The 24,229-nt window shown below is 63.4% G+C and overlaps 1 protein-coding gene across 5 annotated transcripts in view; it reads right to left on the reverse strand.

Annotated features, from left to right (window-relative positions):
- Nucleotides 1-456: 456 nt before the first annotated feature.
- Nucleotides 457-24,229, reverse strand: part of ERBB3 (erb-b2 receptor tyrosine kinase 3) — a 34,581-nt gene continuing 10,808 nt past the window's right edge. For 3 of the 5 annotated variants that reach the window (XM_059871848.1, XM_059871845.1, XM_059871850.1), the window contains 17 exons: nt 22,627-22,826; nt 21,967-22,099; nt 21,221-21,311; nt 20,992-21,146; nt 20,306-20,359; nt 19,489-19,630; nt 18,694-18,813; nt 17,279-17,377; nt 15,235-15,420; nt 11,530-11,685; nt 9,593-9,668; nt 7,622-7,768; nt 6,676-6,773; nt 5,493-5,663; nt 3,428-3,499; nt 2,619-2,886; nt 457-1,539 (listed from right to left, as the gene is read on the reverse strand). In XM_059871848.1, the coding sequence (XP_059727831.1) occupies nt 1,028-1,539; nt 2,619-2,886; nt 3,428-3,499; nt 5,493-5,663; nt 6,676-6,773; nt 7,622-7,768; nt 9,593-9,668; nt 11,530-11,685; nt 15,235-15,420; nt 17,279-17,377; nt 18,694-18,813; nt 19,489-19,630; nt 20,306-20,359; nt 20,992-21,146; nt 21,221-21,311; nt 21,967-22,099; nt 22,627-22,826 (2,680 nt within the window). In that variant the 3' untranslated portion in view covers nt 457-1,027. The remainder of the gene's footprint in view (nt 1,540-2,618; nt 2,887-3,427; nt 3,500-5,492; nt 5,664-6,675; nt 6,774-7,621; nt 7,769-9,592; nt 9,669-11,529; nt 11,686-15,234; nt 15,421-17,278; nt 17,378-18,693; nt 18,814-19,488; nt 19,631-20,305; nt 20,360-20,991; nt 21,147-21,220; nt 21,312-21,966; nt 22,100-22,626; nt 22,827-24,229) is intronic. The other 2 variants (XM_059871849.1, XM_059871847.1) reach the window with 1 other exon arrangement.

The raw sequence follows: 24,229 nt of genomic DNA on the forward strand, positions 1-24,229 counted from the left end.
AGGCGGGAGGCGGGAACGGGAGAGGAAGGGGCGGGTGCGGAACTTCGACACCGGGACCGCACCGGCACCGGTGGATCTGCCCCTCCCTCGGCTGTCGGGGTCCCCGGCATGTTCCTGATCCAACCCTGTAGCACCGCTCCCACTCGCAACCCCCAGACCCGCGACCCCCGTCCCACCCAGCCCCCTGCCCCCCCCCAGCACCGGCACCGCGGCCACACCGGGACCGGTCCCTGCTGTCCCCGGACCGTGGCACCGGACCCACCCACCGGCCTCAACCCCACGATTCCAATCCCGCCGGACCCCCCTGTCCGGTGCTCCCCTCGACCCCCCCGGTACCGGTACCGGCTTCGGTCACTGCCCCGGGGCTGTCGCTGTCCCCGGATGTCGGTACCGGTCTCCGCTCCGGTATCCGCCGATCCAGCCCCTCCCCGACCTCCCCCAAGCCTCACCCCCGACGTTTTTTACTCAAATTCCTTTATTTTCATTCATCCCGCGCGACCCCCGGGGCCGGGGGCGATCCCTGAGCGGGGGCTCCCCCCCCACCCGAAAAACCGGGGAGAAACCCCCCAAAAAAGGGATCCCGGGGGGTCCCCCCGACCTCAGGGGGACCCCCCCAAACCTTCACTCAGCAGGGAACCCTGAAAATAAAAATGAGTCTGGGGTCCTTCAGAAATCCCAGTCGGGGAAAGAGACCCCAAACTCTCACAGGGACCCCCCCCCCCCCCAAATTCTCCCGGGACCCCCCCCAGGGATTTGGGGAGCACCTTCAGCGAGTGGGGGGGTGAGGAAGGAAAAGAGGGGAGGGGGAGGAAGAAAAGATGGGATGGGAAGAAAAAGAGGGGAGGGGGAGGAAAAAAAGAGGGGAGGGGTCTCCTGGGGGGGGCATAAAAAAAAAAACGAGGGAGGAAAAAAGGCACCGAGAGACCCCCAAACCCCCCTGAGCCAGCGTGTGGGTGATGGGGGGGATCCTTCATATTCACAGCGAGCCCCCCCAAATTGGGGAGGGGTCTCAAGGGGGGGGGGTCCGCTACGTCCGGTGGGCGTCGGCTTTGGCGAAGAGGCGGCTGTGCCAATAGTCGGGGTTGTCGAAGGCGCAGTCCGAGGCTTCCAAGCTCCGCAGGGGCTTCATGGGGGTCTTGGGGGGGCAGCAGCGCGGCCGCAGCACCGCCTCCATCTCCTCGTAGCCCTGCTCGTCCTCCCCTCGCGGGTGGGCGGTGGTCGCGGGGGGGTCCCCCGGCCTCATCTCGGTGTAGCCGTGGTGCCCCGCGGTGAGGAGGGAGCGGCTGAGCCGCGGTTGTTTGTTCATGTATTCGTAATCTTCTTCTTCATCCTCCTCTTCCTCTCCGGCGGCATCCTCGCCGCGGGGCTGGGGGGGTCCTGGGGGTCCCGGGGGGTCGCAGCCCACCTCCATGTATTCGTAGCCCAGTTCTTCCAGCGAGGCCGGGCGGGGTTGGGGGGGTCGGTTCATGTACTCGTACTCTTCCTCCTCCTCCTCTTCCTCCTCCGGCTGCGGCACCGCGCACCCGGCGGGGGCTGAGTCTGATGGGGAGGGGGCGGGAAGGGGGGGGTCAGATACCGGTCAGGGACCCCCCCCCGAGCCCTCCCGGGGGAGGAGAAGGACCCTCGGTTGGGGGGGGTCAGCCCAGCCCGAAATCCTAAAGGAGTTTCCCCTAAAGGAGCCCCAAAACCCCCAAAAACGGGGATGGACCCCTCCCCAGAGGCACAGGAGACCCCCAAACACTGGGGGACCCCCACCCACAAAAATAGGGATGGACCCCCCCCTCAGAGGCACAGGAACCCCCCCAAACCCCCCCAAAACGGGGATGGACCCCCCCCAGAGGCACGGGAGACCCCCAAACACTGGGGGACCCCCACCCACAAAAATAGAGATGGACCCCCCCCTCAGAGGCACAGGAACCCCAAACCCTGCGGGATGGGACCCCAAATCCTCCAGGATGTGACCCCCACCCCAAAATTAGGGATGGACCCCAACCCCCAGAGGCACAGGAACCCCCCCAAACCCCCCAAAAACGGGGGTGGACCCCCCCCAGAGGCACAGGAGACCCCCAAACACTGTGGGATGGGACCCCCACCCCCAAAAATAGGGATGGACCCCCCCCCAGGGTCACGGGAGACCCCCAAACCCTGTGGGTTGGGACCCCCACCCCCAAAAATAGGGATAGACCCCCCCCCAGAGGCACAGGAACCCCCCCAAACCCTGCGGGATGGGACCCCCACCCCAAAACCAGGGGATGGACCCCTCCATAAAGATCGCCATGAATGGGGGGGAGACCCCAGAGCCATTCCAAAGGGATGGGACCCCCACCACAAAGGACCTCCATGGACGGGGGGAGCCCCAAAACCCGACCCAACAGGATGAGACCCCCCCCTTTCCCAAAACCCCCAGCCCCATTCCAGCAGGATGGGACCCCCACAAAGACCCCCATGGATGGGGTGAGCCCCCAGACCCATTCCAAAGGGATGGGACCCCCCCCCCAAAGGACCCCCACGGATGAGGTGAACCCCAAAACTCGATCCAATGAGACAGAACCCCCCCTCCCCAAGACCCCCAGCCCCATTCCAGCAGGACGGGACCCCCCCAGGGACCCCCCCCTCACCTCGGAGGGCGCAGTTGGGGGTGACGTAGCCGTTGGGGTCCTCCTCGCTGCCCTCGGAGCCGGGGGGCGGGGGGGGGAAGCTCTCCCGCTGGGACAGGTAGGCGCTGTCCCCCCTGGAGCGGAGGCTGCGGCACAGGCTCCCGGCCAGGGACCCCCCCTCGCCCCCCAGCTCCAGCTCCGAGGCGGTGCCGCGACCCTCGGAGCACTCGGACACCGTCCGGCCCAGCGACCCCTGCCGGCCCCGCCGCGGCGGCCGCGACCCCCCGGGCTGGGGACAGGGAGGGGGGGTCAGGGGGGACACCCCAAACCCGCCATGGGGACCCCAAACCTGTCCTGGGACCCCAAATCTGCCCCGGGACCCCAAACCTGTCCTGGGACCCCAAACCCACCCAGGACCCCAAACCTGCCCCGGGACCCCCCGGGCTGGGGACAGGGAGGGGGGAGTCAGGGGGGACACCCCAAACCTGTCCCGGAACCCCAAATCCACCCCAGGGACCCCAAATCTGCCCCGGGGACCCCAAACCCGCCCCGGGACCCCCACCGGGCTGGGGACATCGGGGGTTAAGGGGGGACCCCAACCCTGCCACTGGAGCCACCCCCTGGGGACCCCCACCCTGAGGGACACGGGAGGGGAGGGGGGGGACCCCTGCAGACCCCACCCCCCCATTCCTGCCACACCTCACGGCCACCTCTTCCTGTCCCATGTCACCACTTTGTGTCCCCAACCTGGCACCCCATGGGGACCCCCCCGGGCCCCCCGGGCCCCCCAGGCCCCCCAGGCCCCCCAGACCCCCCGGGCCCCCCGGTACCTGTCGGGCGCAGCCCAGGCCGGGCTGGTTCATGGGGATGTACCCGGCGGGGGCGCTCAGCAGGCTGGGGCTCTGCGGGGACACGGGGACACGGGGGCTGGCACCCAGGGGGACACCCAGGGGACACGGGGGGACACGGGGGCTGGCACCCAGGGGACATGGGGGGACACCACAGGTACACCGAGGGGACACTGAGGGGACATGGCGGGGACACGGGGGCTGGCACCCAGGGGACACCACAGGGACACGGGGGCTGGCACCCAGGGGACATGGGGGGACACCACAGGTACACCGAGGGGACACTGAGGGGACATGGCGGGGACACGGGGGCTGGCACCGAGGGGACACCAAGGGGACATTGAGGGGACACCGAGGGAACACGGGGCACTGGCACCAAGGGGACACTGAGGGGACACGGGGGAGACAAGGGGGCTGGCACCGAGGGGACACCAGGGGACACGGGGGGCTGGCATCAAGGGGACACCGAGGGGACACCACAGGGACACAGGGGCTGGCACTGGGGGGACACCCAGGGGACACGGGGGGCTGGCACCCAGGGGACACCCAGGGGACACGGCAGGGCTGGCACCCAGGGGACACAGGGGGACACCGAGGGGACACGGGGGGACACGGGGGCTGGTACCCAGGGGACAGCCAGGGAACACAGGGGGACACCACAGGGACACCACGGGGACACAGGGGCTAACACCCAGGGGACACCTAGGGGACACCACGGGGACACGGGGGGGACACTGAGGGGACACTGAGGGGACACCACAGGGACACGGGGGGAACACGAGGGCTGGCACTGAGGGGACACCCAGGGGACATGAGGACATGAGGACCCCCATCTCGGGGGGGAACGTGGGATCAGGGGATGGGTCCGGATGTGACATGGAGGACTGGGAGGTGACACAGGGTCCTGGGAGGTGACATTGGGTCCTGGGGTGTCACACGGGGGTTTGGGAGGTGCCACAGGGGTCTGGAAGGTGGCACAGGGTCCTGGGAGGGGACATTGGGTCCTGGGGTGTCACAGGAGGTCCTGGGAGGTGGCACAGGGTCTCAGAGTGTGACAGGGGGTCCTGGGAGGTGACAAGGGGTCCCGGGGTATGACACAGGGTCCTGGGGTGTGACACAGGGTCCTGGGGTGTCACTCAGTGTCCCCTGATGTCACACTCTGTCCCGGGTTGTCACTCAGTGTCCCCTGATGTCACACTTTGTCCTGGGGTGTCACTCAGAGCCCCCTGATGTCACACGGGGTCCCGGGAAGTGACAGGGTGTCCCCTGATGTCACACGGGGTCCCAGTGTCCCGGGGTGTCACACTCAGAGCCCCCTGGTGTCCCGGGGTGTCCCGGGGTGTCACTCAGAGCCCCCTGATGTCACACTCTGTCTTGGGGTGTGACAGGGTGTCCCCTGATGTCACACAGTGTCCCGGGGTGTCACTCAGAGCCCCCTGATGTCACACGGGGTCCCGGGAAGTGACAGGGTGTCCCCTGATGTCACACGGGGTCCCAGGGTCCCGGGGTGTCACACTCAGAGCCCCCTGGTGTCCCGGGGTGTCCCGGGGTGTCACTCAGTATCCCCTGATGTCACACGGGGTCCTGGGGTGTCACTCAGAGCCCCCTGATGTCACACTCTGTCTTGGGGTGTGACAGGGTGTCCCCTGATGTCACACAGTGTCCCGGGGTGTCACTCAGTGTCCCCTGGTGTCACTCAGTGTCCCCTGGTGTCACACGGGGTCCCGGGGTGTCACTCAGAGCCCCCTGATGTCCCACTCTGTCTCGGGGTGTGACAGGGTGTCCCCTGATGTCACACAGTGTCCCGGGGTGTCACTCGGTGTCCCGGGGTGTGACAGGGTGTCCCCTGATGTCACACGAGGTCCCGGGGTGTCACTCGGTGTCCCCTGATGTCACTCGGTGTCCCCTGCTGTCCCACCACCCCTTCCAGCCCCCATGGTGTGGGGGGGGGGCTCTGGAGCCGCCCCCTGCTCTGCCCCTCCCCCCCATTTCCCCCTCCCCGCCCTGCCGGGACCCCCGCCCCCCCTCAGCCCCCCGGGGGTCTCACCCGGGCACAGCCCCCCCGGGGGCGCTGCGGGCCCAGCCCGGGGCTGAGGCCGAAGGTCCCGTCCAGCTCCTCCTCCTCCTCCTCCTCCTCCAGCTCCAGCGTCTCCACCTCGTCCAGCTCCTTGTCGCTGAGGGTGGGGGGCTCGCCGGGGGGCGCGGGCCCGCTCTCCTGCTGGGGGGAGGGTCAGGGGTGGGGGCTTGGGGGGCTTGGGGGGTCTGGGGGGGTCTGGGGGGTTTGGGGGGGGCTCACCTTGGTCATCAGGTGTGGGCGGAGGGGGGTCCCAGACCAGGGCTAGGGGGGTCTGGAGGGGTTTGGAGGGGCTCACCTTGGTCATCAGGTGTGGGGGGGAAGGGTCAGGGATGGGGGTCTGGGGGGTTTGGGGGGGTCTGGGGGCTCACCTTGGTCACCAGGTGTGGGGGGGAAGGGTCAGGGTTGGGGGTCTGGGGGTCTGGGGGGTCTCTTGGGAGGTTTTGGGGGGGCTCATCTTGGTCACCAGGTGTGGGTGGGGGGTGTCCCAGACCAGGTCTGGGGGGGTCTCTGGGGGGGTTTGGGGGGCTCACCTTTGTCACCAGGTGTGGGGGGGGGAGGGGGGAAGGTCAGGGGTGGGGGGTTTGGGGGGGTTTGGGGGGCTCACCTTGGTCACCGGGTGTGGGGGGAAGGGTCAGGGATGGGGGGCTTGGGGGGTTTGGGGGGGTCTGGGGGGGTTTTGGGGGCTCCCCTTGATCACCAGGTGTGGGGAGGAGGGAGAATGGGTCAGGGCTAGGGGGCTTTGGAGGGTCTGGGGGAGTTGGGGGGTCCTGGGGGGCTCAGCTTGATGACCAGGTAGCTCAGGGGGGTTTGGGGGGGTCTGGGCGAGTTGGGGGGGGGATTTAGGGGGGTTTGGGAGGGTCCTGGGGGGCTCATCTTGATGACCAGGTAGCGCAGGGGGAGTCTGGGGGCTCACCTTGATGACCAGGTAGCGCAGGGGGTTTGGGGGGGGTCCTGGGGGGTTCACCTTGATGACCAGGTAGCTCGGGGGGGTTTGGGGGAGGTCCTGGGGGGTTTGGGGGCTCACCTTGATGACCAGGTAGCGCAGGGGGTTTGGGGGGGGTCCTGGGGGGTTTGGGGGCTCACCTTGATGACCAGGTAGCTCGGGGGGGTTTGGGGGGGGTCCTGGGGGGTCCTGGGGGGTTTGGGGGCTCACCTTGATGACCAGGTAGCGCGGGGGGTCCCGGGCCATGCGGGTGAACTCGTTGGCCAGCTCCTTGAAGGTGGGGCGGATGTTCTCATCGATCATCCAGCCTGGGGACAGGGGACACGGGCTGGGGACAGGGCCAGGGGTGGGGTCAGGGTCATCGGGGTGGGGACAGGGCAGGGACCTGGTCACAGGGGTGGGGACAGGGCCAGGACCCCCTCTGGGGATGGGGGCAGGGCTGGGGACAGGAGCAGGTCCCTGCCCTGCTCTGGGGACAGCCCTGGGGACCCTGCCCAGCCCTGGGGACAGCTCTGGGGACAGCTCTGGGGACAGCTCTGGTGACAGCTCTGGGGACTCTGCCCAGCCCTGGGGACAGGAGCAGGACCCTGCCAGCCCTGGTGACAACCCTGTGCCAGCCCTGGTGACACCCTGGTGACAGCTCTGGGGACAGCCCTGGGGACAGCAGCAGGACCCTGCCAGCCCTGGTGACACTCTGGTGCCACGCTGGTGGCAGCCCTGGGTGCCAGTCCTGTGCCAGCCCTGGTGACACCCCAGTGGCAGCCCTGGTGACACCCTGGTGACAGCTTTGAGAACAGCCCTGGGGACAGCAGCAGGACCCTGCCAGCCCTGGTGACACCCTGGGGACGGCTCTGGTGACACCTTGATGACAGCCCTGTTGCCAGCCCTGCTGACAACATCAGGACCCTACCAGCCCTAGGGACACCCTGGTGACAGGTCTGGGGACAGCCCTGGGGACAGCAGCAGGACCCTGCCAGCCCTGGGGACACCCTGGTGACAGGTCTGGGGACAGCCCTGGTGCCACCCTGGTGCCAGCCCTGCTGACAGCCTTATGACAGCCCTGGGGACAGCAGCAGGACCCTGCCAGCCCGGTGCCAGCCTGGTGCCAGCCCTGGTGACATCCTGGTGTCCCCCGGTGTCCCCTGTCCCCGCTCACATTTCACCATCACCATGTAGACGTCGATGGTGCAGATCTGCGGCTGCGAGAGCCGCTCGCCCTTCTCCAGCAGGTCCGGCACCTCGGCCAGGCGGATCCCGGCGTAGGGCTCGGCCCCGAACGTCATCATCTCCCACAGCGTCACCCCTGGGGACAGCGGGGACAGCGGGGACAGCCCGTGAGCCACGGGGACAGCAGGGACACCGGGGACAGCAGGGACAGGGGGACAGCAGGGACAGGCGGATCCTGGCGTAGGGCTCGGCCCCGAACGTCATCATCTCCCACAGCGTCACCTCTGGGGACAGCGGGGACAGCCCGTGAGCCACGGGGACAGCAGGGACAGCGGGGGACAGCCGTGAGCCACGGGGACACCGGGGACAGGAGGGACAGGGGGACAGCAGGGACAGGGGGACAGCAGGGACAGCCCGACCAGGCGGATCCCGGCGTAGGGCTCGGCCCCGAACGTCATCATCTCCCACAGCGTCACCCCTGGGGACAGCGGGGACACCGGGGACAGCCCGTGAGCCATGGGGATGGCAGGGGACAGGGGGACAGCAGGGACAGCAGGGACACCGGGGACAGCAGGGACAGGGGGACAGCAAGGACAGGGGGACACCAGGGACACCGGGGACAGCAGGGACAGGGGGACAGCAGGGACAGGCGGATCCCGGCGTGGGGCTCGGCCCCGAACGTCATCATCTCCCACAGCGTCACCCCTGGGGACAGCGGGGACAGCCCGTGAGCCACGGGGACACCAGGGACAGCGGGGACAGCAGGGACAGGGGGACAGCAGGGACAGCCCGGCCAGGTGGATCCCGGCGTGGGGCTCGGCCCCGAATGTCACCATCTCCCACAGCGTCACCCCTGGGGACAGCGGGGACAGCGGGGACAGCCCGTGAGCCATGGGGACACCAGGGACACTGGGGACAGCAGGGACAGGGGGACAGCAGGGACAGGCGGATCCTGGCGTAGGGCTCGGCCCCGAACGTCATCATCTCCCACAGCGTCACCCCTGGGGACACCGGGGACAGCGGGGACAGCCCGTGAGCCATGGGGACACCTGGGACAGCGGGGACAGCAGGGACAGCGGGGGACAGCCCGTGAGCCATGGGGACGGCAGGGGACAGGGGGACAGCAGGGACACCAGGGACACCGGGGACAGCAGGGACAGGGGGACAGCAGGGACAGGCGGATCCCGGCGTAGGGCTCGGCCCCGAACGTCATCATCTCCCACAGCGTCACCCCTGGGGACACCGGGGACAGCGGGGACAGCCCGTGAGCCATGGGGATGGCAGGGGACAGGGGGACAGCAGGGACACCAGGGACACTGGGGACAGCAGGGACAGGGGGACAGCAAGGACAGGGGGACACCAGGGACACCGGGGACAGCAGGGACAGGGGGACAGCAGGGACAGGCGGATCCCGGCGTGGGGCTCGGCCCCGAACGTCATCATCTCCCACAGCGTCACCCCTGGGGACAGCGGGGGACACTGGGGACAGCCGTGAGCCATGGGGACAGCAGGGGACAGCAGGGACAGTGGGACACCTCGGCCAGGCGGATCCCGGCGTACTGCTCATCATCTCCTAGAGTGTCACCCCTGGGGACACCGAGGGGACAGCCTGTGAGCACCGGGGACAGCAGGGACAGTGGGGACAGCCCACGAGCCATGGGGACAGCAGGGACACTGAGGACAGCAGGGGACAGCAGAGACAGCAGGCAACACTGGGGACAGCAGTGGACAGTGGGGACATTGGGGGACACCATGGGGACACCAGGGGACATGGGGGGACACAGGGGGGACAGTTCCGTGAGCCATGGGGACTGCAGGGACGCCAGGGACAGCAGGGATATGGGGGGACACCGGGGACACGGGGGACACCAGGGGAGAGCAGGGGACACCAGGGGACACCAGGGGACACTGGGGACAGCAGGGGACACTGGGGACAGCAGGGCCAGCGGTGTGAGCTCACCGTAGCTCCAGACGTCGCTCTGGTGCGTGTACTTGCCGAAGTGAATGCTCTCCAGCGCCATCCACTTGATGGGAGTCTGCGGGAAAGGAGGGGACACCGTGGGGACACCGGGGGACACCAGGGGACACTGTGGGGACACCGTGGGGACACAGTGGGGACACCGGGGGGACACCGTGGGGACACCGTGGGGACACAGCAGGGACACCGTGGGGACACCGGGGGGACACCACAGGGACACCGGGGGGACACCGGGGGGACACCACAGGGACACCATGGGGACACCGGGGGGACAACAGGGGGACAATGGGGGGACACCACGGGGACAGCAGGGGGACACCACGGGGACACCGTGGGGACACCAGGGGACACTGTGGGGACACTGGGGGGACACCAGGGGGACACCGTGGGGACACAGTGGGGACACCAGGGGACACTGTGGGGACACTGGGGGGACACCATGGGGACACTGTGGGGACACCGGAGGGACACCGGGGGGACACCAGAGGACACAGTGGGGACACCAGAGGACACCGGGGGGCCACCACAGGGGCATGGACACAATGGGGGGACACCAGGGGGACACTGTGGGGACACCAGGGGGACACCGGGGGGACACCAGGGGGACACAGTGGGGAGACCGGGGGACACCACAGGGGCATGGACACAATGGGGGGACACCACGGGGACACCGGAGGGACACCACGGGGACATCACAGGGACAGTGGGGGGGACATAGGGACACCATGGGGATGCCATGGGGACACCGTGGGGACACCATGGGGACACCACGGGCACATGGGCACAATGGTGTCAGGGTTGTCCCAGGGGTACAGAGCAGGTGACACAGGTGGCATTTGGGGTGACAGGGATGGCATATGGGGCATCCCAGAGTGGGTGACAGGGATGGCATTTGGGGGTGACACCGATACCATTGAGGGTGTCCCAGAGTGGGTGACACCAATGCCATTTGAGGTGACACCGATGCCCTTTGGGTGCCACTGGGTGTGACACCGGTGCCATTTGAGGTGACACCGATGCCCTTTGGGTGCCACTGGGTGTGACACCGGTGCCATTTGAGGTGACACCGGGTCCCTTTGGGTGCCACTGGGTGTGACACTGGTGCCATTTGAGGTGACACCGATGCCATTGAGGGTGTCCCAGAGTGGGTGACACCAATGCCCTTTGAGGTGACACCGATGCCCTTTGGGCACCATTGGGTGTCACACCGGTGCCCTTTGACGTGACACTGACGCCCTTTGGGTGCCATTTGCTGTGACACCAGTGCCATCTGGGGATGACACGGGTGCCCCCTGGGGTGACACAGATGCCCCCGGGGGTCCCACCAATGCCCTTTGGGTGCCATTTGAGGTGACACCGATGACCCGGGGGTCCCAACGATTCCCTTTGAGGTGACACTGATGTCCATTGGGTGCCATTTGCTGTGACACCAGTGCCATCCGGGGGTGACACGGGTGCCCCTTGGGGTGACACCGATGCCCTTTGGGTGCCCTTTGAGGTGACACCGATGCCATTGGGTGTGACACCGACGCCCTTTGGGTGCCATTTGAGGTGACACCGATGCCATTGGGCACCATTGGGTGTCACACCGATGCCCTTTGAGGTGACACCAATGCCCTTTGAATGCCATTTGAGGTGACACCGATGCCATTGGGTGCCATTTGAGGTGACACCAATGCCCCGGGGGTCCCAACGATTCCCTTTGAGGTGACACCAATGCCCTTTGGGTTCCCCTTGGGGTGACACCAGTGCCATCCAGGGGTGACACGGGTGCCTCTGGGGTGACACGGGTGCCCCGGGGTGACACGGGTGCCCCCTGGGATGACACGGGTGCCCCTTGGGGTGACACGGGTGCCCCTGGGGTGACACGGGTGCCCCTTGGGGTGACACGGGTGGCGGGGGTCCCGCCCCCAGCCCACCTTGAGCTCGTTGTAGAAGTATTTCTTGTCGTCGGGGTAGAGCAGGTCGGCGATGCCGAAATCGGCCACCTGCGCCTGGCTGGGCGACTTGAGCAGCACGTTCCGGGCAGCCAGGTTCCTGTGCACCATGCGGTGCTCCTCCAGGTAGTACATCCCCTGAAACGGGTGGGAAAGCTTAATATTAATTAATTAATTAATTAATTAATTCGATTTATTATATGTATGTAATATTGGATATATATTGGATTATATCCAATATAACCACCAGGTTCCTGTGCACCATGCTGTGCTCCTCCTGGTAGTACATCCTCTGAAAATGGGGGAGAGTTTATTTTTAATTAATTAATTAATTAATTACTTTAATATATTTCTTATAAGTGTATGATATTGGGTATATATTGTATAATATCTAATATAACAGCCAGGTTCCTGTGCACCATGCGGTGCTCCTCCAGGTAGTACATCCCCTGAAACGGGGGGAAAGCTTAATGTTAATTAATTAATTCATTAATTAATTAATTCGATTTATTGTAAGTGTATGATATTTGGTATATATTGGATTATATCCAATATAACAGCCAGGTTCCTGTGCACCATGCGGTGCTCCTCCAGGTAGTACATCCCCTGAAACGGGGGGAAAGTTTATTTTTTTAATATTTAATTAATTAATTAATTAATTACTTTAATAGATTTGTTATATGTATCTAATATTACATATATATTGTATAATATCCAATATATCAGCCAGGTTCCTGTGCACCATGCGGTGCTCCTCCAGGTAGTACATCCCCTGAAACGGGGGGAAAGCGTCATGTTAATTAATTAATTCATTAATTAATTAATTCGATTTATTGTAAGTGTATGATATTGGGTATATATTGGATTATATCCAATATAACAGCCAGGTTCCTGTGCACCATGCGGTGCTCCTCCAGGTAGTACATCCCCTGAAAAGGGTGGGAAAGCTTAATATTAATTAATTAATAATAAATTAATTAAATAATTAAATAGATTTATTATATGTATGTAATATTGGATATATATTGTATAATATCCAATATAACAGCCAGGTTCCTGTGCACCATGCGGTGCTCCTCCAGGTAGTACATCCCCTGAAACGGGGGGAAAGCTTAATGTTAATTAATTAATTAATTCATTAATTAAAGATATTTATTATATGTATGTAATATTGGATATATATTGTATAATATCTAATATATCAGCCAGGTTCCTGTGCACCATGCGGTGCTCCTCCAGGTAGTACATCCCCTGAAACGGGGGGAAAGTTTATTTTTTTAATATTTAATTAATTAATTAATTAATTACTTTAATAGATTTGTTATATGTATCTAATATTACATATATATTGTATAATATCCAATATATCAGCCAGGTTCCTGTGCACCATGCGGTGCTCCTCCAGGTAGTACATCCCCTGAAACGGGGGGAAAGCGTCATGTTAATTAATTAATTCATTAATTAATTAATTCGATTTATTGTAAGTGTATGATATTGGGTATATATTGTATAATATCCAATATAATAGCCAGGTTCCTGTGCACCATGCGGTGCTCCTCCATGTAGCACATCCCCTGAAACGGGGGGAAAGCTTAATGTTAATTAATTAATTCATTAATTAATTAATTCGATTTATTATATGTATGTAATATTGGATATATATTGTATAATATCCAATATAACAGCCAGGTTCCTGTGCACCATGCGGTGCTCCTCCAGGTAGTCCATCCCCTGAAACGGGTGGGAAAGCTTAATGTTAATTAATTAATAATAAATTAATTAAATCATTAAATAGATTTATTATACATATGTAATATTGGGTATATATTGGATTATATCCAATATAACAGCCAGGTTCCTGTGCACCATGCGGTGCTCCTCCAGGTAGCACATCCCCTGAAAATGGTGGGAAAGTTTATTTTTAATTAATTAATTAATTAATTAATTAATTCGATTTATTATATGTATGCAATATTGGGTATATATTGGATTATATCCAATATAACAGCCAGGTTCCTGTGCACCATGCGGTGCTCCTCCAGGTAGTACATCCCCTGAAACGGGGGGAAAGTTTATTTTTTTAATATTTAATTAATTAATTAATTAATTACTTTAATAGATTTGTTATATGTATCTAATATTACATATATATTGTATAATATCCAATATAACAGCCAGGTTCCTGTGCACCATGCAGTGCTCCTCCAGGCAGTACATCCCCTGAAATGGGTGGGAAAGCTTAATATTAATTAATTAATTCATTAATTAATTAATTCGATTTATTATATGTATGTAATATTGGATATATATTGTATAATATCCAATATAACAGCCAGGTTCCTGTGCACCATGCGGTGCTCCTCCAGGTAGTACATCCCCTGAAACGGGGGGAAAGCTTAATTTTTAATATTTTATTAATTAATTTATTTATTAATTAAATAGATTTATCACATGTGTATAATATTGGCTATATATTGGATTATATATAATATAACAGCCAGGTTCCTGTGCACCATGCGGTGCTCCTCCAGGTAGTACATCCCCTGAAAATGGGGGGAAAGCTTAATTTTTAATATTTTATTAATTAATTTATTTATTAATTAAATAGATTTATCACATGTGTATAATATTGGGTATATATTGGATTATATACAATATAACAGCCAGGTTCCTGTGCACCATGCTGTGCTCCTCCTGGCAGCACATCCCCTAAAAACCCGGGAGAGGCTGATTTTTTCACCCTCTCGGCTTTTAGGACCAAAGGAATGGGCAGGAGCCCCCCAAACCCTTCACCCTCAGTTTTTAGGACTCAGCAAGGCTCAGGATCCCCCCAAACCCTTCACCCTCACTTTTTAGGATGGCAGGAACCCACAGGAACTCCCCAAAGCCTTCTCCCCATGTGACCCCTCAGATTTTAGGACATCAGGAATGTGCAGGAACCACCTCAAACCCTTCTCCCTCAGTTTTTAGGACATCAGGAATGGGCAGGAGCCCCCCAAGCCCTTCACCCTCACTTTTTAGGATGGCAGGAACTCACAGGAACCCCCCAAACCCTTCACCCTCAGCTTTTAGGACCAAAGGAATGGGCAGGAGCCCCCCAAACCCTTCACCCTCAGATTTTAGGACATCAGGAATGTGCAGAAACCCCTCAAACCCTTCACCCTCAGTTTTTAGGACTCAGCAAGGCTCAGGATCCCCCCAAACCCTTCACCCTCAGCTTTTAGGACATCAGGAACACAGAGGATTCCCCCAAACCCTTCACCCCATGGGACCCCTCAGCTTTTAGGACCAAAGGAATGGGCAGGAGCCCCCCAAACCCTTCACCTTCAGTTTTTAGGACATCAGGAATGTGCAGGGACCACCTCAAACCCTTCTCCCTCAGTTTTTAGGACTCAGCAAGGCTCAGGAATCCCCCAAACCCTTCTCCCTCAGCTTTTAGGACATCAGGAACACACAGGAACCCCCGAAACCCTTCCCCCTCAGCTTTTAGGATTCAGCAAGGCTCAGCATCCCCCCAAACCCTTCACCCCGTGTGACCTCCCAGCTTTTAGGACTCAGGATCCCCCCAAACCCTTCACCCTCACATTTTAGGACGTCAGGAACTCACAGGAACCCCCCAAACCCTTCACCCCGTGCGACCCCTGAATTTTTATGACCCGGCCACGCTGGGGCTCCCCGGGCACTGACCTTGGCCACCTGCACGCACCAGTTGAGCAGCAGCTGGGGGCTGATGGCGCCGCGGTTCTTGCGCACGTAGTCGAGCAGCGAGCCCAGCGGCAGCAGCTGCGTCACCAGCTGCAGCTGCGGGCCCGGGCAGATCCCCAGCAGCCGCACGATGTACGAGTGCTCCAGGCTGCCGATGGCCAGCATGTGCTGGGGGGGGCGGGGGGGGACGGGGTCAGCGCTCCGGAGCGTGCCCGGGGTGCCCCGGATCCGCGGGGACACCCAGAGCATCCCCGGAGTGTGCCCGGGGTGCCCCGGATCTGGGGGGACACCCAGAGCATCCCCAGACCCGGGGGGACACCCAGAGCACCCCCGGAGTGTGCCCGGGGTGCCCCGGATCCGGGGGGACACCCAGAGCATCCCCGGAGTGTGCCCGGGGTGCCCCGGATCCGGGGGGACACCCAGAGCATTCCCAGATCCGGGGGGACACCCAGAGCATCCCCGGAGTGTGCCCGGGGTGCCCCGGATCCGGGGGGACACCCGGAGCATCCCCAGACCCGGGGGAACACCCAGAGCAACCCCAAATCCGGGGGGACACCCAGAGCAACCCCGGAGTGTGCCCGGGGCACCCCCGGATCCGGGGGGACACCCAGAGCACCCCTGAAGTGTGCCCGGGGTGCCCCGGATCCGGGGGGACACCCAGAGCATCCCCAGAGTGCCCGGGGTGCCCCGGATCCGGGGGGACACCCAGAGCATCCCCAGAGTGCCCCAGACCCGGGGGGACACCCAGAGCAACCCCGGAGTGTGCCCGGGGTGCCCCGGATCCGGGGGGACACCCAGAGCATCCCCGGAGTGTGCCCAGGGAAGCCCTGGATCCGGGGGGACACCCGGGGCACCCCCAGAGCACCCCCGGATCCGGGGGAACACCCAGAGCAACCCCGGAGTGTGCCCAGGGAAGCCCTGGATCCGGGGGGACACCCGGGGCACCCCCAGAGCACCCCCAGACCCGGGGGGACACCCAGAGCATCCCCGGAGTGTCCCCAGGGCACCCCAGATCCAGAGGGACACCTGGGGTGCCCCCAGAGCACCCCCAGAGCATCCCTGGAACATCCCCCAGAGCACCCCTGAAGTGTCCCCAGAGCACCCCATATCCAGGGGGACACCCAGAGCACCCCCAGAGTGTCCCCAGGGCACCTCAGATCCAGAGGGACACCTGGGGTGCCCCCAGAGCACCCCCAGAGCATCCCTGGAACATCCCCCAGAGCACCCCTGAAGTGTCCCCAGAGCACCCCATATCCAGGGGGACACCCAGAGCACCCCCGGAGTGTCCCCAGGGCACCCCAGATCCAGAGGGACACCTGGGGTGCCCCCAGAGCACCCCCAGAGCATCCCTGGAACATCCCCCAGAGCACCCCTGAAGTGTCCCCAGAGCACCCCATATCCAGGGGGACACCCAGAGCACCCCCAGAGTGTCCCCAGGGCACCTCAGATCCAGGGGAACACCTGGGGGATCCCCAGAGTGTCCTTGGAGCATCCCTGGAGTGTCCCCAGGGCACCCCCAGATCCGGGGGGACACCCAGAGCATCCCCGGAGCAACCCCAAAGCCCCCCAAGAGTGTCCCCAGGGCACCCCCCAGATCCAGGGGGACACCTGGGGCACTCCCAGAGCCCCCCTGGAGTGTCCCCAAACCCACCCATGGCTCCAGGAGGACCCCCAGAACCCCCCCAGAGCATCCCTGGAGCACCCCCAGAGCCCCCAGCCCAAGGGGGACCCCCAGAACCCCCCCAGAGCACTCCCAGAGCCCCCCTGGAGTGTCCCCAAACCCACCCATGGCTCCAGGAGGACCCCCAGAGCACCCCCAGAGCCCCCCAGCCCAAGGGGGCCCCCAGAACCCCCCCAGAACCCCCCCAGAGCACCCCCAGAGCATCCCTGGAGCACCCCCAGAGCCCCCCAGCCCAAGGGGGACCCCCAGAACCCCCCCAGAGCACCCCCAGAGCATCCCTGGAGCAGCCCCAGACCCCCCCAGCCCCGGGGGACCCCCGGACCCCCCGGTACCCCCCAGACTCACGTCGGTGACGGCGTGGAAGGATTGCTGCCCGCTCCAGTCCTGGATCACCTTGATGCTCACCGGGATCTTGATGGAATCCCCGTCCGGGATCCAGATCCCCTGCGGGGCCGGGATTGATGGGATTGATGGGATTTGTGGGATTTGATATGGGATTTATGGGATGGATGGGATTTAATATGGGATCTATGGGATTTAATATGGGATCTATGGGATTTTATATGGGATTTATGGGATTTAATATGGGATTTATGGGATTTTATACAGGATTTATGGGATTTAATATGGGATTTATGGGATTTTATATGGGATTTATGGGATGGATGGGATTTAATAAGGGATTTATGGGATGGGATCAATGGGATTTATGGAGTCAATGGGATTTGGGATGGGATGGGATTTACGGGATTGGTGGGATTTAGGGGATGGATGGGATTTGGGATGGGGTTTATGGGATGGGATAGGATGGGATCAATGGGATTGATGGGATTTATGGGATGGGATGGGATGGGATGGGATCAATGGGATCGATCAGATTGATAGGATGGGGTGGGATCAGCGGGATGGGATTGATGGGATGGGATTATGGGTTGGATGGGATTTGTGAAGGGATGAGATGGGATAGGATGGGATGGGACTGATGGGATCAATGGGATGGATCAATGGGATCAATGGGATGGATCAATGGGATGGGATGGGATCAGTGGGATGGAGCTGATGGGAACGATGGAATTGATGGGATGGGATTGATGGAATGGATCAATGGGATGAGATCAATGGGGGGATTTATGGGGTGGGATTGATGGGATGGAATGGGATGGATCAATGGGATGGATCAATGGGATCAGTGGGGTGGGATTGATGGGATCAATAGGATGGGATCAGTGGGGTGGGATTGATGGGATCAATGGGATGGATCAATGGGATGGGATGGGATCAGTGGGGTGGGATTGATGGGATCAGTGGGATGGAATCAGTGGGATGGGATGGGATCAGTGGGGTGGGATTGATGGGATCAATGGGATGGATCAATGGGATCAGTGGGGTGCGATTGATGGGATCAGTGGGGTGGGATGGGATCAGTGGGGTGGGATTGATGGGATCAGTGGGGTGGGATTGATGGGATCAATGGGATGGATCAATGGGATCAGTGGGGTGGGATTAATGGGATCAGTGGGGTGGGATGGGATCAGTGGGGTGGGATTGATGGGATCAATGGGATGGGATGGGATCAGTGGGGTGGGATTGATGGGATCAATGGGATGGATCAATGGGATGGGATGGGATCAGTGGGGTGGGATTGATGGGATCAATGGGATGGATCAATGGGATGGGATGGGATCAGTGGGGTGGGATTGATGGGATCAGTGGGGTGGGATTGATGGGATGGCACCTCGGCCCCCTCCCCAAGCCCCCACCTTGTGCACGGTGCCGAAGACGCCGGAGCCCAGGACCTTGAGGCGCTTCAGCTCCGACTCCTTGAAGATCCGGGCCAGGACCTTGTTGGCTTTTTCACTGGGGTCCAGCGGCTCCAGGCTCTGCGGGGACACGGCGTGACAGCGGGGACGGGGACAGGATGGGGACACGGTGTGACAGCGGGGACAGGGACAGGATGGGGACACGGTGTGACAGCGGGGACAGGGACATGGCATGGGAAAGGGGACAGGGATGGGGACATGGCGTGGCAACGGGGATGGGGACAGGATGGGGACAGGGACATGGCACAGGAATGGGGACAGGGACGGAGACATGGCATGGGAATGGGGATGGGAATGGGACAGGGATGGGGACAGGATGGGGACACGGCGTGGCAATGGAGACAGGGACACAGCATGGGAACAGGATGGGGACAGGGACATGGTGTGGCAACGGGGACAGTGACGGGGACACAGTGTGGGAATGGGGTGGGGACAGGATGGGGACACGGCATGGCAACAGGAACAGGGACAGGATGGGGACAGGGACAGGAACGAGAATGAGAACGAGAATGGGGATGGGGACAGGAACAGGGACAGGGACAGGGATGGGGACAGGGACAGGGGCACAGCAGGATGAGGATGGAGAGTGCCTGGGATGGAAGCAGAGCAGGAGACAGACGGGGCAGGACAGGGACGGGGCTGGCGAGGGCAGGACACAGGAACCGCCCCCTCCCCGCCGCGCCCGGGGCCGCTCCCGGGGCCGCGCCCGGGGCCGCTCCGGTGCCCCGCGCTGACCTCGCCCCGCTCCAGGTAGCGCCGCATCGCGCGTTTCTTCTGGATCTTCTTGCCCCGCCAGTAGAGCAGCGCCAGCAGCACCAGCGAGCACGAGAGGAAAACGGCCCCGACCACCATGACCGCGATCAGCGTCGGGGCCCGCCTGCGGGACCGGGAACGGGAAAGGGAACGGGAACGGGAACGGGACCGGGAACGGGAACGGGAAGGAGAACAGGAAAGGGAACGGGACCGGGGCGGGGAACGGGGCAGGAACGGGAAAGGGAACGGGAACGGGAAAGGGAACGGGGATAGGACGGGAACGGCGGCGGGAGCGGGAACGGGAAAGGGAACAGGGATGGAGATGGGAACGGGGATGGAAACGGGCGGGATAGGGAACAGGAACGGGAACGGGAAAGGGAACGGGGATGGGAAGGGAACGGGGTGAGAACGGGAACGGGAACGGGGATGGGGATGGGAACGGGAACGGGGCGGGGACGGCAACGGCGGCGAGAACGGGAACGGGAATGGGAACGGGCAGGATAGGGAACGGGAACGGAGTGGGAACGGCATCGGGAACGGGACGGGGACCGGGAACAGGGACGGAGTCGGGGACAGGAACGGCGGCGGGAACGGGAACGGGCGGGATAGGGAACGGGAACGGGAAATGGAACGGGTGGGAACGGGGATGGGAACGGGAACGGGAACGGGCGGGGGACGGAGATGGGAACGGGGGACGAGGAAAAGCACAGGGTTAGGGTCCCTGCAGCCCCTCGGGGTCCCTGCAGCCCCTCGGGGTCCCCGCAGCCCCCCCGGGACGCCCCCGACCCCCCCGCGGTACCTGGACACGGGCAGGGGGTCCCCCAGGCAGTCCCGCAGCAGCGGCCCCACACACCTGTGAGGAGGGAGATGGGGGTCAGCCGTGGGGGACCCCCCCAGCGGAGACCCCAACTTGTGCCCCGCGGGGTCCCCAGACCCCCAACCTGCCCCAGGCCTCTCAACCTGCCCCTCGTGGGGTCCCCAGACCCCAAAATGCCACCAGGGAGGTCCTGAGTCCCCAAAACCTGCCCCAAATGATGCCACAAGACCATCACACTGCCCCCAGTGATTCCCCCAAGACCCCCACCCTCCTCCCCAAAGAGGTTTTGGGACCCCCAACCTGCCCTCCATGGGGGTTCCCCCCCAACCTGTCTGGGACCCCCCACCCTTCCCCCAGTGATGCCCCAGGACCCCCCACCCTCCTCCCAAAGAGCTTTTAGGACCCCACCCTCCTCCTAAAGAGCTTTTGGGACCCCCACCCTCCTCCCAAAGAGCTTTTGGGACCCCCACCCTCCTCCTAAAGAGCTTTTGGGGCCCCCACCCTCCTCCCAAAGAGCTTTTGGGACCCCCACCCTCCCCTTCACGGGGTCCTGTGAACCTCCCCCATTCCCCCGATGGGATCCTGACCCCAAAACCTTCCCGGGCCCCCCCAAACCCCCCCTGGCTGGCTGTCCCCGACCCCCCCGAGCCCCCCCGGGCCGGACGCACCCCCGGCTGCAGTTCTCGTGGCAGGGCCGGCACTCGCGGCTCCCGTCGGGGAATTTGTAGATGGGGCCGCGCTCCCCCAGGACTCCGTCGGGACATCGCTCCACGCAGTGCGGCCCGTCGCGATAGTGGGCGCAGCGCGTGCAGGTGTCGGCACCCTGCAGAGGTGGTGACAGTGTGGGGACACGGCGGGGACAGCGGGGACACGGCGCGGGCCGCGGCCGGGCCGTACCGAGCCGTTGCAGGTGGCGCCGCCGTCGATGCGCTCGCACTCCGGGTGGCACTCGGTGCATTCGCCGCCCTGCGAGAACTCCCGCGGGTCCCTGCGGGCACACCGGGGGTGTCACCGTGTCACCGTGCCCGCCCCGGCCGTGACAGGGCCAGCCCGGCCGTGACAGGGCCACCCCGCGGTCTGCACTAGTGCCCAGCCCACCCTGGGACCCCCACCCCCAACCCGCCCTGGGGCTGATCCCCCACCCCGGTGCCCACCCCGGGGGTCTCCGCAGTGCCGGTGCCCCCCATGTCCCCATTTCCCTGTGTCGCCCTCACCCCCTTGTCCCCAATGTCCCCCGTGTCCCCCGTGCCCCTCTTGTCCTCCCATGTCCCCAGTGTCCCCCGTGCCCCCTGTGCCCCTCTTGTCCCCTGTACCCCTCTTGCCTCCACTTGTCACTCCATGCCCTCCATTCCCCCCCTTGCCCTGTTTGTCCCCTTTGTCCCCTGTGCCACCTGTGCTCCCCTTGCACCCCATGCCCACCTTGTCCCCCACGTCCCCCATGCCCCCCTTGCCCCCTATGCCCCTCTTGTCCCCATGCCCCCACCATGTTCTATGTGCCCCCCTCGCCCCCAGTGCCCCCTTTGTCCCCCATGCCTCCCTTGCCCCCCAAGTCCCCCTTGCCCTGTTTTCCCCCTGTTTGTCCCCTTTGCCCCCCATGCCCCCCGTGCCCCCCGTGCCCCCCGTGCCCCCCGGTGCCCGCTGACCCCTCGCTGAAGCGGCAGGTGGGCACGCAGACGCCCCTCCGGCTGTAGTAGCGGCAGGACAGGCACTGCCCGGGCCCGGGCCCCCAGCAGCCCTCGGCCGAGCACAGCGGGTCACACACCTTGCCCTCTTGCTCTGGGGGGACAGGGGACAGCGGGGCTGGGGTCACCGGGGGGGCACAGGGGGGCTGGGGTCACCAGGGGGGACAGGGGACAGCGGGGCTGGGGTCACCGGGGGGGCACAGGGGGGCTGGGGTTACCAGGGGGGTCAGAGAGGGGCTGGGGGTCAGAGAGGGGCTGGGGTCACCTGGGGGGGACAGCGGGGCTGGGGTCACCCCCCCATGGGCTCAGAGCAGCCTTGGGGGTCCCTGTGGGCTCAGAGCAGAGTCTGGGGGGTCCCTCAGCCTGGGGTCCGTTTGTCCCCATGTTCCCTTCCCTATGGGATGGGCAGGGGGTCTCAGTGTAGGGTCTGGGTGTCCCCAGGGGTCCCGGGGGGGGTCCCACGCCCCCTCCCTGTGTAAGGAATGGGGGTTCAGTGCAGGATCTGGGGGTCCCGGTGTCCCCTCCCTTGTGGGATGGGCAGGGGGTGTCAGTTTGGGGTCTGGGTGTCCCCAGGGGTCCCGGGGGGGGTCCCACGCCCCCTCCCCAGCCCGGCCCACGCACGGCACTTGCTGCGGGGCCGGTTGTTGCGGATGTCGAGGTCGGCGCGGCTGCGGCTGAGCGCGGCCCAGTGCACGGTGTGCAGGAAGCAGAGCCGCCGGTTCTCGGTGATGTACACGCGGCCCGCGCTCACCTCCCGCAGCGAGCGCAGCCCCAGCGACGTCACGTTCTCGTTCTTCATGATCAGCAGCGAGAAACCGCGGCTGCGGGGCGGGACACCGGGATTCGGGGCGCTGGGGGGGCTCCGGGGGCGCTCCGGGAGCTGGGGGGGCTCTGGGAGCTGGGGGGCTCCGGGGGTGCTCCGGGAAATGGGGGGGCTCTGGGAACTGGGGGTGCTCCGGGTGGGGGGGCTCCGGGAGCGAGGGGATGCTCCGGGAGTTGAGGGGGCTCTGGGAACTGGGGGGCTCCGGTAACTAGGGGGGCTCCGGGGATGAGGGGATGCTCCGGGAGCTGCTCCGGGAGCTGGGGGGCTCCGGGAGCTGGGGGGGCTCCGGGGATGAGGGGATGCTCCAGGAGCTGGGGGGCTCCGGGGATGAGGGGATGATCCGGGAGCTGGGGGGCTCCGAGGTTGAGGGGCTGCTCCGGGAGCTGCTTCGGGAGCTGGGGATGCTCCGGGAGCTGAGGGGGCTCTGGGAACTGGGGGGCTCCGGGAGCTGGGGGGCTCCGGGGATGAGGGGATGCTCCGGGAGCTGCTCCGGGAGTTGGGGGGGGGGGCACCGGGAGCTGGGGGGCTCCGGGGGATGCTCTGAGAGCCGGGAAATCCTCCGGGAGTGAGGGAATGCTCCGGGAGCTGCTCCAGGAACTGCGGGGGGCACCGGGAGCTGGGGGGCTCTGGGGGTGCTCCGGGAGTTGGGGGGGTTCTGGGAACTGGGGGTGGTCCGGGTGTGGGGGGCTCCGGAAACTGGGGGTGCTCCAGGGATGAGGGGATGCTCCGGGAAATGGGGGGGCACCGGGAGCTGAGGGTCCTCCAGGGGATGCTCCGGGAGCTGCTCCGGGGTGCTCCGGGGAATGCTCCGGGGAGTGAGGGGATGCTCCGGGAGTGAGGGGATGTTCCGGGAGTGAGGGGATGCTCTGGGAGCTGGGGATGCTCCGGGAGCTGCTCCGGGAGCCGGGGGATGAACCGGGAGTGAGGGAATGCTCCGGGAGCCGCTCCGGGAGCCGGGGGATGAACCGGGAGGATGCCCCGGGAGCCCGCGGGACGCTCCGAGAAGGAGGGGACGCTCCCGGATACTCCAGGAGTGGGGAGGACGCACCGGGAGCCGGGGGATGAACCGGGAGTGAGGGAATGCTCCGGGAGCCGCTCCGGGAGTCGGGGAATGTTCCGGGAGCCGGGGGATGAACCGGGAGTGAGGGAATGCTCCGGGAGCCGCTCCGGGAGTCGGGGAATGTTCCGGGAGCCGGGGGATGAACCGGGAGGATGCCCCGGGAGCCCGCGGGATGAACCGGGAGGATGCCCCGGGAGCCCGCGGGACGCTCCGAGAAGGAGGGGACGCTCCCGGATACTCCAGGAGCGGGAAGGACGCGCCGGGAGCCGGGGGATGAACCGGGAGCCGGGGGAGAGACACCGGGAGCGGGAGGGACCGACAGAGGGACGGATGGAGGGACG

This window comes from Haemorhous mexicanus, chromosome 33 (assembly GCF_027477595.1).
Source record: "Haemorhous mexicanus isolate bHaeMex1 chromosome 33, bHaeMex1.pri, whole genome shotgun sequence".
Lineage (NCBI taxonomy): Eukaryota > Metazoa > Chordata > Aves > Passeriformes > Fringillidae > Haemorhous > Haemorhous mexicanus.